This window comes from Salvia splendens, chromosome 6 (genome assembly GCF_004379255.2).
Source record: "Salvia splendens isolate huo1 chromosome 6, SspV2, whole genome shotgun sequence".
Classification (NCBI taxonomy): Eukaryota; Viridiplantae; Streptophyta; class Magnoliopsida; order Lamiales; family Lamiaceae; genus Salvia; species Salvia splendens.
The window spans coordinates 13,891,364-13,906,725 of record NC_056037.1 but is presented as its reverse complement, the minus strand read 5'-3'; the positions used below and the strand labels follow the sequence as shown (position 1 = coordinate 13,906,725).

At 39.1% G+C, this 15,362-nt stretch overlaps 1 protein-coding gene across 1 annotated transcript; it reads right to left on the bottom strand.

Annotated features, from left to right (window-relative positions):
• Window positions 1–341: 341 nt before the first annotated feature.
• Window positions 342–7,545, bottom strand: LOC121809282 (probable ADP-ribosylation factor GTPase-activating protein AGD14). Its single transcript, XM_042209817.1, has 13 exons — window positions 7,346–7,545; window positions 6,968–7,111; window positions 4,814–4,875; window positions 4,616–4,703; window positions 4,461–4,522; window positions 4,269–4,365; window positions 3,694–4,107; window positions 2,871–3,362; window positions 2,543–2,785; window positions 1,356–1,436; window positions 1,083–1,227; window positions 944–989; window positions 342–857 (listed from the first exon to the last, which is right to left on the bottom strand). Exons 2-13 carry the CDS (start codon window positions 7,061–7,063, stop codon window positions 731–733), a joined length of 1,953 nt encoding a protein of 650 aa, XP_042065751.1. The 5' UTR covers window positions 7,064–7,111; window positions 7,346–7,545; the 3' UTR covers window positions 342–730.
• Window positions 7,546–15,362: the final 7,817 nt, after the last annotated feature.

Below are 15,362 nucleotides of genomic sequence, written 5' to 3'. Positions count from 1 at the left end.
GTAAAGTTCGTGACTTTATACGCCAAAAAAATGGCTCGTGAGAAAAACCGAAATTCGGGCAAAGTTCATGACTTTTATGGCAGTTATCCCTTAAAATTTTCTTAAAAGCAAATAGTTTGGGAGCTTGTCAAACTAGACTTTTTATTGGTTCAACGCCTAATTACTATATATTTTTGATGCCATTCTCTTGATTGTCTTCATACGCCCATCAATTTACATAACCACAACATGTGCAAGCCTTGTAATTGGAATATTAGCAACATAATTATAAGAGATATGAAGAGAGAGTGTGTAACATAGTATATGAAGCTGCCTTACCCAGGCAGTTATACAGCACAATATAACAAAACCACCATATGTAGTTTTATTTGACCAAAGAATATGAATATCAATGGTTCTTTCACTATGTAAATTACACCACAATAACAACACTAGAAATACTTGAACTTATATTACACATCTCTGGAGCGCAGGTGCCACCACTCACTATGCTACAGACAAATTACTTGTGTCGGAATGTACACGGCCCCGATAGCATAGATTTTTGTTGAGATACACCGAAAACGAAAATTTAAGTCTAAATGCAGCACACTTTACTTTCACTATTTCATCTACAATAAGTTGAAAGGATGCAACAACATTGGGCTCTTACAAAACTGGTTTTTTATTAGTAGTATTATTTTTTTTCTCTATATTTTTTGTAATAGAAAAAAACTGTTTTACCTTTATCTCAACCAAATGGGTTTACACTGGGGGTACTGAAGTTGCCAGAAGTAGGATGAGCTGCTGCTTGAGGATTTGGTTTAAAAGAAGCAAAAGCAGAGTCCTCGAGGCCGAAACCAGGAAATCCATGTGGCCTAGAATATTTAGATTAGCTTTCATCAGTACAGTAGTTTTAAAATAGAAAGGAAATCATTCATAATTTGAGCTAAAACTGTAATACCTTGGTGCCGTGCTACCACCGGCTATTTCATTACCCATGAACGAATCTGGTTTATGGTTAGACATCAGTAACATGCAAATATTTATGCAACCATGCTGTTCCAAAAAAAACTTAAAAAGGAATTTGTATGATTGTTTACTTGTAGGAATTGTCGGTGCATATGGTGGCGCTTGAGCACCTATTTGTGGAGCATATGGAGGGGCTCCATAATTCGGAGTATGCAACAGCCCAGATGGGGTAGCAGTTTTCGGTAAAGCAGCTTGTAAGGGTACCATAGAAGGAAACTGCATCACAATGACAAATCTCGTGTCAGGCAACTTTCTTTAAACAAATAAACAAGCTGTCGACTTATATTATTAATGAAGACAGATAAAAGAGAATAAATCAGTCGAAGCCCTGGCAGTAAACTTACTGTTGATGCTTGAACAGGAGAAGGTGCACTAACATCAAAAGGATTGGTTGATGTTGGCATTGACTGCTGATTTGCTACAGCCTTCAATCAGAAAAATCAAATGTTGCATGAGGTTAATGAACAATGATTTTGGAAAGAGTAAAAGAGGACTAATGTACTTTGTCTCCCTACAATCATGATAGCTAGTATTCCCATTTCGAAATATAACAGTTCATTCAAACTCATTCAATGAGGTAACCCTGCCTCATCTTTTATAAGTAGGCTTTGTCAGAATATGAGTATCAAACCATTTAGCGTAACAAGGCCTGAAGCATATTTCAAATTAGTTTGGACTTTGGAGCATTCCATTTTTTCCTAACAAACAGGTATCAATTCGTAACTGAAAGAGCATTCTTGACCCTTGAGCATATGGTGGTATGGGTGTCCTGATAGGGACCTTGAGAGGTCACCGCCACGAGCCGTCGACGACCATGACGTGGAAGACGGGGAACGTGAGAAGGAGATAGCTCCGAGCAAGCCAAGGGGACGTGCAGCGAGTACAACCCGCGGAAGGAACGACCGGCCCAAACGTGTGACGTCAAGACCGGCCCGTTTCAAAGATTACACGCCATATTAAAGATAGAGATGGAACTTTAAGCATATACTCTTTTGATATTATTTCCTTTTGAACGTTGTTTAATTAGGGTAGATTTTGATAAATCTTTTCGGGTTTTCTTCTTGATTCTTTCCCGAATCGTAGAGTCGAATCAAGCAGGGTTGCGATCCTATAAATAATAGGATCCATTAGAGAGTCATTATCTCGAGAATTAAGCAATAAAAAGGCCTTCTTCTCAAAAACCCTAGTTTCTCACAAACCCTAGCGCAGCTTGGGTGTTGTTTCATTGTTCTTGCTCGTTTAAAACAGGTGCTCGCTGCTCGATAGGCTCTCAAGGCCTATCATGTCCACATCAATTTTATGTTTAAACCAGTGATTAATTGATAAGTGGCCATCCTTATTTGGAATTCATAACCCCCATTTGTATTTTAATTATAATTTTAAATCATTTGTATCCTATCCCTTTCAAATTGAGAGGTCAGTCAACCCAAAATTCTGAGGCAAGAGTCAATTGACTTGGCAAAAAATGCAGAGCAACATCATAGAGGTATTACTTGATGAGCAAAAAGGTAAAAATAGAAATTTAGCTTACCATGGGATTATAGTAATGCATAGGGACTCTGGCAACATAGGGGGCGCCAGGATACCACCCTGGAACTGGAGATGGACTATAAGAGTAATTCATCGAAAATAAGTTCTCAGGAAGTGCATTTCTTCCGCCATGTTTTCCATCAGATGTAGATACTCCAATAGCAGGGACAGGAGCAGGACCCACTTGTGCAATAGAAGCACCAGGCGGAGGCCCATAAGCATTTTGCATAAGTGGATTCCATGACTGTTAGAATCCAGGGGCGAGATTGATTACTCCATGAAGAAGGCAAAATATAGAAACGAAATAAAATAGCAGACACAGGAAATACCTTGTTGACTGAAGATCCTCCAGAAACAGGATGTGGAATACCTCCAGGGAACAGAGGTTGTTGTTGAGGATTCATGGTAGGCCACTGTCCTTCAGTGGGAACATTTGCAGATACAGAGGCAAAGGATGAAAGAGATGCATCACCAGCGGGAGTAACAGATGGTGGAGCAGTATTTCCAAAGGATGGTCCAAACAAGGAGTCTTGTATACTGGTGGAACTGAGAGAAGACATTCCTGGAGGGGCATAGGGACCAGATGAGGATGTTGGAACTGATAACCCAGAAAGTAAAGATTCCACAGAGTTTGAAGCTGGAGTAATTATTTTGGCATCGGACGGAGAATCAAAATTTGCCCAGTCATTACTGCTAGGTTGTTGGACAGCAACTGTTGGAGGTGGTTCAGGAACAGCATCAAAATCAATAAATGAAGCCTCCACTTTAATCTCAGATGGAGTCGCATCTGATGATGCCAAGCTACTGGAGGATGCGGTTCTCTGCAAGAAAAATATTTGCCACTTATATTATCTGGTGAGAATTAGTGGATTTAGTTTTTAAGAGAATAGTACTCAATTATAGTACGCATGTAATAAAACCTGACCTCTCCCTCACTGCCTGGCTTATATAAATAGATGCTATTTTGCATTACTATAACAGTAAAACCATGAAAATTTTACGAATGAAAAAATAATGGTTTGTTGCAGCAGCTGGTGAGCAATAAAATATGACAAAATGAATATGCTCTGCTTTGTTGTCACTGGGGGGTAGAAGGATTATCAAGAAGAAGAGGCACACAACAAAACACATCTTAGAAGGGATACTACTCACCTGTGTAGGTGGCCGACCATCATTTGACTTCCCACCAGTGGCTTTTAGAGGTTCAATAACTCGAAGTGGAGATACATTATCTCCTAATATATCTCTAACAGGACGGACCACAGGAGGACATGATATGTCCGAATCCTTTTGATGATCAGGGGACCTAATTTCAAGCTTAGAGCCTTCTTCAGACATTCTGCCATTTCCAAATCTATCCTCTCGTCTCCAATCATTAACTACTTCTCGGGTAGGACTTTTTCTAAAATCACCACTTCGCTGATTATCTTGATTATATGATGGACTTCTTCCACCCGAACTTGACCTGTCACTATAGCGACGCTCGAAGGAATCATCATAAGGAGGACTCCGACTACCTTGATAGTTGTCTACCCTCCTGTTGCCATTGGAATCATCAGTTTCTCCCTACATAAAGACAGAGATAATAATAAGGTTGTGAATCATCTTTGTTATTCCCCAAGATACGCTATAACTTAGGAAGTATGGTTCATATGAGCATGCACTAGTTATTAAGCAGCTATCACAATAATGGAAACTTTATAACGAATAAGGGTTATAATATATACCATAAATGCCCTTGGAGGTTTTTCCACATTCTTCTCACCAGTATATCTTCTGTCCACATAGACATGCCTGATGAAATCACGTAGTCTGTCTATATTGCTGGGATGAAAAACATGTATATCAGAATATTTAAATCATGAAAAAAATATTTCCAACTGTTGAAAATATATGGCGCCATATTTCTTTAGTTTTACCTGCCATCAGGGAGGGAATTACGCTGAGGATCCCATTCCTTCAAATAAATTTCTCTACCAATCTACCGGGAAAATAATGGTTCAATCATGAGTACTGAAACATGCCTAAAAAAATGAAGGAAATGTGGGCTTTAAAGGGAAACAGTTTCTAGTACCGCATTTCCACCTCCTTGAAGTGCACTGACTTCCTGTGGAGTAAATTTAGCCATAGATACTGACTTCACTCTGTGCGTGAACTCCCGACTGTAATAAGTGAAGAGAAACATCAATCCCTCAAAAATTACATACTGTATCCCAAAAATGAAGGTTGTTATGTAATATAATATGTAAAACTGCTACCCAAAATGACTCACTGTATCCCGCTGCAGGTTGTACAGACAAATGTCAAGAAGCTAGTACATACATATTGGGGGCCCTGATAGGAAGCAAGAAACAGTTAGCCACATCTCTTGAAAAGCCTTGCCATTTCAGCGTGAAATAGCGGGCAAAGCAAAGCTGATTTACAATATACTATAAAAATGCAAAACTAATAGCATTTGCAAATAATTGAAAAACACAATCTGTCATTATCACACTAATCTTAAACATATGAACAGTGCTATATACTTAGGGGAACATGAGTACACTACTCTCAAGGACATGCACAGTTATAAAATCATGCATGAGTAACTTGTCAATTACAAAACCATGCATTAACACCATCATTTAATTATACCCCCTACATTGAGCCTATGTTATAATTCAATAAATACAAGGTTTTGCATCTGCTCCTAGTAACTGAGTTTGCTGATGAAATTAATAAAGCACTTTCATAACTGGCATCCAAACACAAAAGAGGACTGAAGTCTAATCACCATGAATGAAACTGAACATCCACAGACCACAAGTAGGTCATCATTTCATTATCAGTAGTGCATTAAAAGATACAAGCAAAATATAGAACTGATATAATCTGTAAAACTGTCATGCATCAGAATATAACGCGAATCATGCATAAAGAAAGTTACGCTATTGCCTAATGATATTTACCACTCATGCACCTGTGCATGGAAAAACTCTTAAAACTTAAGCACTTACTATTCACGTGTTATTATGCACTACCTACAGTCCTGTGCGTGCAAAAGCACTTAAACTATTCACATGTATATTAGTTTTCCTTTTTCTCCCCCGCCAAGGGATCACATCATCTGGGCTACAAACCCTGGCGCGAATGCGCCAAGGAATTTATTATTTTTCCTTTTTGCTTAGTTATATACAGAATTAAGAATTAAGGATAAAACGAAAAATAAAATATAATTTCATTAAGCAATTAAAAATTACTACATGATTAGAAAACAGAAATGAAAACAATGCATAATTCAATTAAAATTCTTGCATCCTCAAGGCTCAAGGTGGCCGAAGCGTGCCCAAATTTCTTCAACAAGATCATGACTAACGTGTTGGAAAAACTCTTCCCTCGCCGCCAAGGCGCTAACGTGTTGGCTATATGCATGAATAACTTGCAGCCGATACGGAACCAGCGGTGAAATACTCCCGGCCCTCATCGCAGAAATAATACGCCATCAGCCGTCAACTGGCTTCTTCTCTTTCCTGGTGTATGTATTGCTTAAGCCAGCGTTGATTTCGTTTATTAGCCACCATGTGAGTCGTACAGAAAAATTGGTTGTAATCAGTGTCCGGAAGATCGTAGCCGATGGCAGCATTGTCGCCACCGAATAAATCCATATAGAAAACGAGAAAATTTGGTGGACAAAAATTGAGAAATTGGTGTGGGAACAGTTGGGAGTGAATGAATGAAAATGAGCGTGTATGTATATGTAGATGAAAAAGGCAAAAACACAGCCGTTTGAACATATAGCCGATGGCTATTTTAACTTTTTAATATGAGTAAAATATAATTTCAGATTTTTTTAAAAGGTGGCCACATGTCAGCCATCCATTGGTCGAAGGAAATGCATGCTTAAGCGCGCATATAGGTGTAGGTGCCACATGCTTAGCGTGCTGCAGTGGCATGCTTCGTGCGTGCTCAATGCAGCTGCTCACGCGGCTGTTGATGCACTTATTTACAAGCGTTGAGATATTTCGACAGCAATGTATATTTTTCATTAGTCAGCAAACCAAATCAAAGAGAAAACCAACCTATTTTATTGACCACTGTCGATATCACATACTCCAAGATTAAGGATTGTGTGTTAAGAATCAAAAGCGCAACTCGGAACTTCAAACATCATTGCAAATCAGTCAAAGAAATCAGCTAAATTAGAAGAGCTCACAATACAAACTTCCTAGTTCCCTCCATTCAAATGCATTTAAGAATTGTATTGGGGATATACCAGAAGATTATTTGTTATTGCAAGTTAGTCCTACACCACGAAACGTGCCCCAATTCCTAATGCGCACCGAGTAAAGTGATCCATCATATTGAGTGCTCCAAATAACTCAGAGTAAGTGAAATTAAGGAAATTTATTCAACAAAGCAGCAATCAACAATGAAGAAAGCATAATACCAAGCTGTTGCAGTTAATACACCGGCGGTTCTCAGGAAGCTTTAGAAGATTCCTTATTATTCTCTCATTCTTCGCGTCTTCCATCCGGTTCGCCATTTCAATAACAAAGAACAATCCTCGACACTTTTTCCCCCAATTCGTTCACTGTATAAAAGCAACTACACGATCAGCACGAACCGAAAACCACAAAAATCGATAACTAAACACAGAATCTTCAATCTCGGAGACGATCAGATCTGGTAAATTGAACTAGTGAAAGTTGAATTGCCGGCAATACACAACCAAAAAAAAACTGAACAACAGCAAAACCGAGCGCCTGAAACTTCATTTAACTTTAATAATCCAATCGAAGCGAAAGAAATAGATGAATGAGCAAACCTGGTCGGTGAAACGGAATTTCATAAATTAGTGAATGAGAAGCGATCTCGCGTCTATCCTTTACAGCTCAACTTTACCAAAGAGTGGAGAGAGGAGTGAGGGCAGAGAGAAAGACAGCACCCTTTTGCTGTAGAAAAACGATGGAAAAACACGTAGAAAAAGAGAACGTGGAGAGAGAGAGTATTTAATTCGAGGAAGTGAATGAATGCGAATTGATTGGTTGACTCTGAGGGAAAACAGAGGTCTACCCTCACCAGAAATGAATTATTGGATAAGAATATTTTGCAAAATCAAATTAATAGTAGTAACAAGTTAATTTTATTATGTCTAAACTATATTGCTGTAAAAGGACGTGGATAAGAATAATTAGCAAAATCAAATTAATTCTTGAAAAGGACGTGGATAAGAATAATTAGCAAAATCAAATTAATATAAATTAATTTGATAATCTAGCTAAAATTATACTCCATCCGTCTCATTAAATATGCAACATTTAAAAATCAGCACAGGATTTTATGTAGTGTTATTTTGTGTGTTAATGAAGAGAGAGTAAAGTAAGAGAGATGAAAAGGTAGAGATATAATTATTTTCATTTAAGGAAACGTTTCATTTTTAATGGGACAGATGAAGTATGAAATATCGTTGCCTATAAAAAATGACTACACCCTATTCTAATTCATGCATAAAATTTTTTTATAGCTATTTTTATTTTTATTTTCCTTTTCTATCTTTTATAGTATATCATTTATTCATTTATATTAATTATCGTAATATAATAAGAAGTTGGTGGCCATTGATAATTCAATTTTCCTTCATGGATCAATTATTTGAAGCATAATATATGTGTTAATGTGTGTATATTGTAACTAGAAAATGTTAATCAGACTTGGTGTTTTATTGTACCGGTGCAAAATGCTCACTGCTGTGTGCTCAGGTTATTGTAATAGTATGATTTGGTAGTAGTAACTATTTATTGCAGTCGCCTTAATTTAATAAGCGAGATTAATGTCTCAAATTAAATACTAGTAGTATAATATGAACTGGCTAGATTGTATTAATAGATTTCAATGACTTATGCGACATCTTAACTAACTACTAACGAGTATATTAATGCATAAGATGCTTAGCAGTTAGAAGTTAGAACAATCTTTATAAAACTTGATCATGCGGGTTTTTAGGTGCAAATTTATTAGTATAATCAAGAAAATAAAAAATGGAGTAAGAAAATTCTGGGAAATTTTTATCATTTTTTTTTTGTAGTCTCCATATTTTGTATCCCATGAAAATTTATTATTCTGATAGTTTGCGTGGAAAAATATCATTAAATCAATGTCATATGATAATATATCACGAATTGGGGTGAAGATGGAAAATTAATTTTATATTCTAAGCTACCCGGGAAAAGCTATATCCATTCTGCATGACATATGAAAAACAATGACACATAAGTGAAAATACATTCAAATAGAATACGTACACTATTATATGATTTGTGGTTGTCTTTTGTGAAAGTGAAAATACATTCAAATAGAATACGTACACTATTATATGATTTGTGGTTGTCTTTTGTGAAATTTGAGATGAATATGTTAAACTATATTTTATCCCACGTTCATAGTTTAGAAAAATAAAGGTAAGTTTAGTAATATAATCAATCTAATTGTTCGATTTAGTTACCATCCTATTTATTTGAACTCTCGAGTTCTTTTATGAAATTTGAGATGATATTTTAAACTACATTTATCCAAAATAAAAGGTAAGTCTGGACACAGTATAACAAATTTAATTGTTACAAACAGACATAGAGATCGGTGAGGAAATAATTGGGGATCGAAAAAAGAGTGTATTATTATTTCTTGATGAATATGTGCAAGAGATTACAACTTTATAGGTAAGATACAATTTACATATGGAAAATACAATCTCCTAATTTTGGTATATGATCAATTAGAGATCAATTAGAGTCCCGATACTTAACTTGCTTAGTAGCTCTCTGAATGACTTCGCGTTCACAGCCTTGGTTAGAATATCTGCCAGTTGATCTTCTGATTTTACATATGGGAATTCAACAATCTTGGCTTCAAGCTTCTCTTTGATGAAATGTCTGTCGACCTCCACATGTTTAGTTCTATCGTGCTGAACTGGATTTTCGGAAATGCTAATCGCACCCTTGTTATCACAGAACAGTCTGCATGGTTTTGACACGTGAAGGTCAAGTTCTGTCATGAGTCTTTTCAGCCACAATATCTCAGTGAGACCACTCTTGATCCCACGGAACTCCGCTTCAGCACTAGATAGTGATACTACCTTCTCATTCTTGCTCCTCCAAGTGACAAGGTTTCCTCCTACCAATGTAAAGTATCCTGTCGTGGATTTTCGGTCATTTGGGTTCCCTGCCCAGTCTGCATCAGTAAAACCGTTGATCTCTAAGTGCCCATGTTTTTCGAGCAATACCCCATGCTCCGCAGTGCCTTTCAAGTACCGAACAATGCGTAAAACTGCTTCCCAATGATCCTCTTGTGGTGAGTGCATAAACTGACTCACTATTCCCACGGCATATGCTATGTCGGGCCTAGTATGAGAAAGATAGATGAGCTTCCCCACCAGTCTCTGGTATCTTCCTTTGTCTGTGAGTTTCGCCCCTTCCACCATCTGCAGTCCATGATTTTGTATCATTGGGGTGCCTGTCGGTTTGCAGTCTACCATGCCCACTTCTGCTAGGAGATCAAGGACATATTTTCTTTGATTGATGAAGATCCCTCTCTTTGATCTCAAAACCTCAATTCCCAAGAAGTATTTGAGTATGTCCAGGTCCTTCATTTCAAACTCTTTGAACAGGTTTTTTCTCAATTCGCCAATTTCTTTTTCGTCGTCCCCTGTGATGATCATGTCATCGACATAGACAATAAGACATGTGATTTTTCCATTCTTCTTCTTGAGGAATAACGTGTGATCTGAGTTACTCTGCACGTGGTCGTATTTCTTCATCACTTCGGTGAATCGGCTGAACCAAGCTCTGGGGGTCTATTTCAGTCCATACAACGTCTTCTGGAGCTTGCACACTTCTCCGGGTTGAAACTCATCTGAAAAACCAGCTGGAGGATCCATGTATACGGGCTTAGGTAGTTCTCCTTGTAGAAAGGCATTGGTCACATCGAACTGGTAGAGTGGCCAATCCTTATTCGCAGCGACTGAGAACAAAACTCTAACAGTGTTGATCTTCGCTACTGGTGAAAAAGTCTCAGCATAGTCAATCCTGTATGTCTGAGTGTACCCCTTTGCTACAAGCCGTGCCTTATATCTCTCAATTGAGCCATCTGGTCTCCGTTTGATGGTGAACACCCACCTACATCCCACGGCTTTGACTCCTTCTGGCAGCTTTCCTTTCACCCAGGTATTATTCTTCATCAACGCTTTCATCTGAGCATAGCCTCTTTCCAGTGTTTGTGCTTCATTGCTTCCTCGGCAGTTTGTGGGATCTCTTCTTCCTCATAGAGTGCCGCTTCGAATGCTCGTGCCATTTTACTCAAATTTCCTTGCACAAAGTTTGCAACTCCATATCTGCTTTTTGCACCAATCCTCTCGGGAGAATATCATTTTGGGGGAATGCCTCGAGTACTCCGATATGGAAGAACATACTTCCCAGTGTCCCCATCGACGGTGTTGTTTTCTTCTTTTGCAGTGTTAGTATCAACTACAACATTCTCTTCAGAGATCAGCACGGGGCATACCTGGGATATTGGTTGAGGTTGATCGAGAGGTGGTTGAGTAGACTATGGTGGAGAGGCGTGCTCTGCGGCAGTGACCGCAATAGTCTCTGTTGGTTCATCAATTGAAGGACTTGGAGGTGACACAAACCAACTTAGACAGTCCCCATGATTAATTTCAGGATTTTGCTCCCCCTGACTGCTAAGGTGTGTGGGTAAAAGAACTCGGTTTCCAAGAAGTTGCAGTTTATAGTGGTGGTGATTTTTTTTGTATTCGGGTCAAAGCATCGATAACCTTTTTGGTTTACCCCGTATCCCATAAAGACACATTTGGAAGCACAAGGTGAGAATTTGGTTCTTTCATGTTTGGGTGTATGGACATAGACAGTGCAACCAAAGACTTTAGGTGGCATACTAAGGGTTTCGGGTATTTTAGCTTGTTGGGAGAGGATATCAAGAGGGGTTTTTTTGTTGAGGATTTTTGTGGGTAGTCGGTTTATGAGGTAAATCGAGGTTGCCACGGCTTCGGGCCAAAGAAAGGTTGGTACTTTGGATTCAATCATGAGGGCACGGGTGACTTCTAGAATTGTTCTGTTTTTTCTTTCTACTACCCAATTTTGTTCGGGTGTATAGGCGCAAGAGGTTTGGTGAACAAGGCCTCGTTTTTTAAAGAACTCAGACATGTCATTGTTGACAAATTCTCTCCCATTATCAGATCGAAGGATTTTTATGCTGGTTTGAAACTGGGTTTGGATCATATGAAAAAAGACTAAATTTTTCGACTACTTCAGATTTGTGTTTCAAGAAATAAATCCAAGTCATCCTAGTGCAATCATCAATAAAGGTAATAAAATATCTAAAACCCTTTCCCCCAGTAACGGACGCAGGGCCCCAAACATCAGCATGCACAAGTTCAAACACAAATTTCATACGAGTATCTGAAGGTTTGAAAGATTGTCTGTGACTCTTGGCCAAAACACATGTCTCACAGGAAAAATCTCTAGGAATTTTAAAGTTTGGAAATAAAAGCTGAAAATAACCATGGGAAGGATGTCCTAGTCTTCTGTGCCACAACCAAGCCTCCTCTCTCGTGGATCCTTGAGCCAGCATTGCACTACCATGTTGAGCTACCCCATCCACGTAGTAGAGTCCCTGGTTCTCAGTGTCACGCCCAACGATCTTCCTCGTCCGAATATCCTGTAAAATACAACAATTTGGGTGCATTAGAAGGGTACAATTCAGCTCTCTTGTGACATGGCTCACTGACATTAATCTTTGAGATAAGCTTGGCACAAACAGACAATTTGACAAACGAAGATTTGGGGAAATTTCTATGGTTCCGACCCCTGCCACTTTAATTAATTCCCCATTTGCAGTTCTAATATAAGTCTTAGTGACCTCACTAAAGTCACTAAAGTCTGTTTTTTCCGAAGTCATAGTATATGTGGCTCCACAATCAAAGATCCATCCCCGTGTATCAATTTTATCCCTATTTTGCACGTTAAATGCAGCGGAAATTTTCATCAAAGATGCAAAACGATTTCGGGTTTCAATTTGGTCAATATGTGGGTTTATTTTGGATTTTAGGATATTTCTGGGTGACTTATCATAATATAAAGAGTTCACGGGTCGATTTTTGACAGTGGGGTTGTTGAGTAAGTTTTCACAAATTGGAGGACTTAATTGCAATAAAACAGGATTATTAGGGTTTGGTCTTAGACCAAACCCGTTACCTCCATCCATTGCGTCGAAGCTCCATTTTAGTGACTTCGTTGCTCCTCCAGTTCTTGCCACAAAATTCCCGACCCGAACTCCGCCTCCGCCGCCGCTGTTGCTGCCACCGTTGGTTTCTGGGCGAGGGGTATTCGCCTGATTTTCTCCTCCATTCGCTTCGCCCCTGTTCTGATTTTAGGGATTTTGTCGCTGCTCCATCTCAGCGATTCCAACGGCGGCGAATCTCGCATGAGTTCGTGCCTTTTGCTTCTCATCCCACCACTCCGGATAACCTACACGGAGAAAGCAAGTTTCCCTCGTGTGTTTGTTCTTCCCACAGGGGAACACCATAGTTTACTTTTGTCCGGCTTTCCTCCGAAAGGGTGTGCGGCTCCGGCAGGTGGCGACGCTCCTCGGTTGTTCGGTCCTCCTCGATTCGGTCGATCACTCTGAGCCCCGAACCCATAGCCTATTTCCCCCGATGATGCATCGGCGCTCCCTATGCCAGTGGAGTCTCTGGTGGGTGGCGAGGATGTCGGTGGCAAGATTTTCTGTCGAGCCGCCTCCTTCTTCACCCATCCGTAGGCTTCTTCGATTGAGGGGTATGGCTGCTCCTTCAGGATCTCCCGACGGATGTGGTCATATTCTTGATTCAATCCAGTGAGGAATTTGATGAGTCGTTTCTCGCTCGCGTGCTGCCGATACTGCCTGATCCCTTTGTCACAACACGTTACGGGTTGCTTCTGACTTCGATCAATTGTCACCCACAATCCGTGGATTCGACGGTAATACGTCTCAAGATCAAGATTTCCTTGTCTCATGTATATTATTTTGTCATCCAGGTCGTAAATTTGATATGGATCCGCCTTGCTCTCGAAGGTGATTGCGAGATTGTCCCACAAGGCTTTGGACGTTTGATGGTGAGTGAAATCGGCGTTAATATCATTTTCGATATTATTGACGATCCAAGAGAAAACTATCAAATCAGTTTCCTCCCACTCCCGGTACCCCTTGTTGTTTGGCTCTGATGGTTTGTCGTGGATGTGGGAGTATCCCCTCCTGCTTCCAATCTCGACTTTCACCAGCCGAGCCCACAACGGGTAATTCTTCTCGTTCAGTTTGAACGCCACGGTAACGTTCTTGTTTGTCCTCAATTTTGAGGATTCAGTTGCTGGTTTTTCTTCGTCTGAATCTGACATCTTGTGTAGGTGTTGGAGTCTGTTTTGCTTTTAGGAAAAGGTCGAGAATTGGGTATAAACGGCTATGATGAGAATTCTCTGAGCCAGAATTCTTCCTGCTCTGATACCATGAGGAAATAATTGGGGATCGAAAAAAGAGTGTATTATTATTTCTTGATGAATATGTGCAGAGATTACAACTTTATAGGTAAGATACAGTTTACATATGGAAAATACAATCTCCTAATTTTGGTATATGATCGATTAGAGGTCCATTAGAAATCAATCATATTAATTTCTTGATTTCTTTCCAACAATTGGGTTTTGGAGGCTAACGCAGAAATGAACTTGCATTAATTTGGTGGCATTTGCCAATTATGATCTTATCTATTTGGATATACAGTAGTGTTGTTGATTGATTGCTCAAAAAAGGTAGGAATTGATCCATCTATCCCTCAGCATCAGGTTCTTATCCAGCTACCATAATTATTAACATATTACAACGCCACTTAATGTATTATACTATATCACTGCTATTTTTTTTTCTTGTGATCTTGAGGGAAAAATCTGTTTCTTTCTTGCCTCAACTCATTTTAAAAACAATGAGCGAATAATGCAGTTGGAGTAAGTCATCAAACCGGTGATCGGTGCTCAACAGCTCATTAATTTCAAATCAAATCAAATCTAAAAAAGAAGTAAAACAAAATTCTAAAAGAAAAAAAATACAGAAGATAAAAAATCGATAAGAGCGCGTGTAAAACACTTGAACTCCCTCCTAGTATAATCTGCCAATTCCTGCTTAAGTATAAAAACACAAGAAATCAAGCATCATTACCTTTTCACCAATCACACACATAATATCTATTTATATCAATGTATGCGTAGTGTGAGTGAGGGAGAGATTGAGCTGACCTCACTCTCTTGGTGTCTTGCATTTGTAGCATTCGGTCCTGCTAGCGTAATTGTGCATGGCGCATCCTAGTCTGCGTAAAATTCCCGGCATGTTACTTGTCTGAATTTATTGACGTAGCTTTTTCGTATGTATAAATTAAACACGTGATTGACTAATTGTATTAATTTAACAACATTGTTTAAATAGCTGAACATTATATCCAAATTGTTTGCCAAACATTAGTACATAATTTTCCACAAATATGAGATCATGTGACAATTGAGAAAACATTTTTTTTTAAAATGCAGGATTGATCAGAATTTAACCACTTCAATTGGAAATTTGCCCTTAAATATATATAAGTATAAGAATGAATGGAAAAGAGGAAGAGATGGATACCGGTTGCAAATCCAGTCCCCGGTTTTCCAGCCGGGGACGGCGTCGTATGCATAGCCGCAGTAGCTCTTGGCGCCACCGCAGCGGTAGCAGGTGCTTCGGCTGGCGTAGTTGTGGGCGCCGCAGTTCAT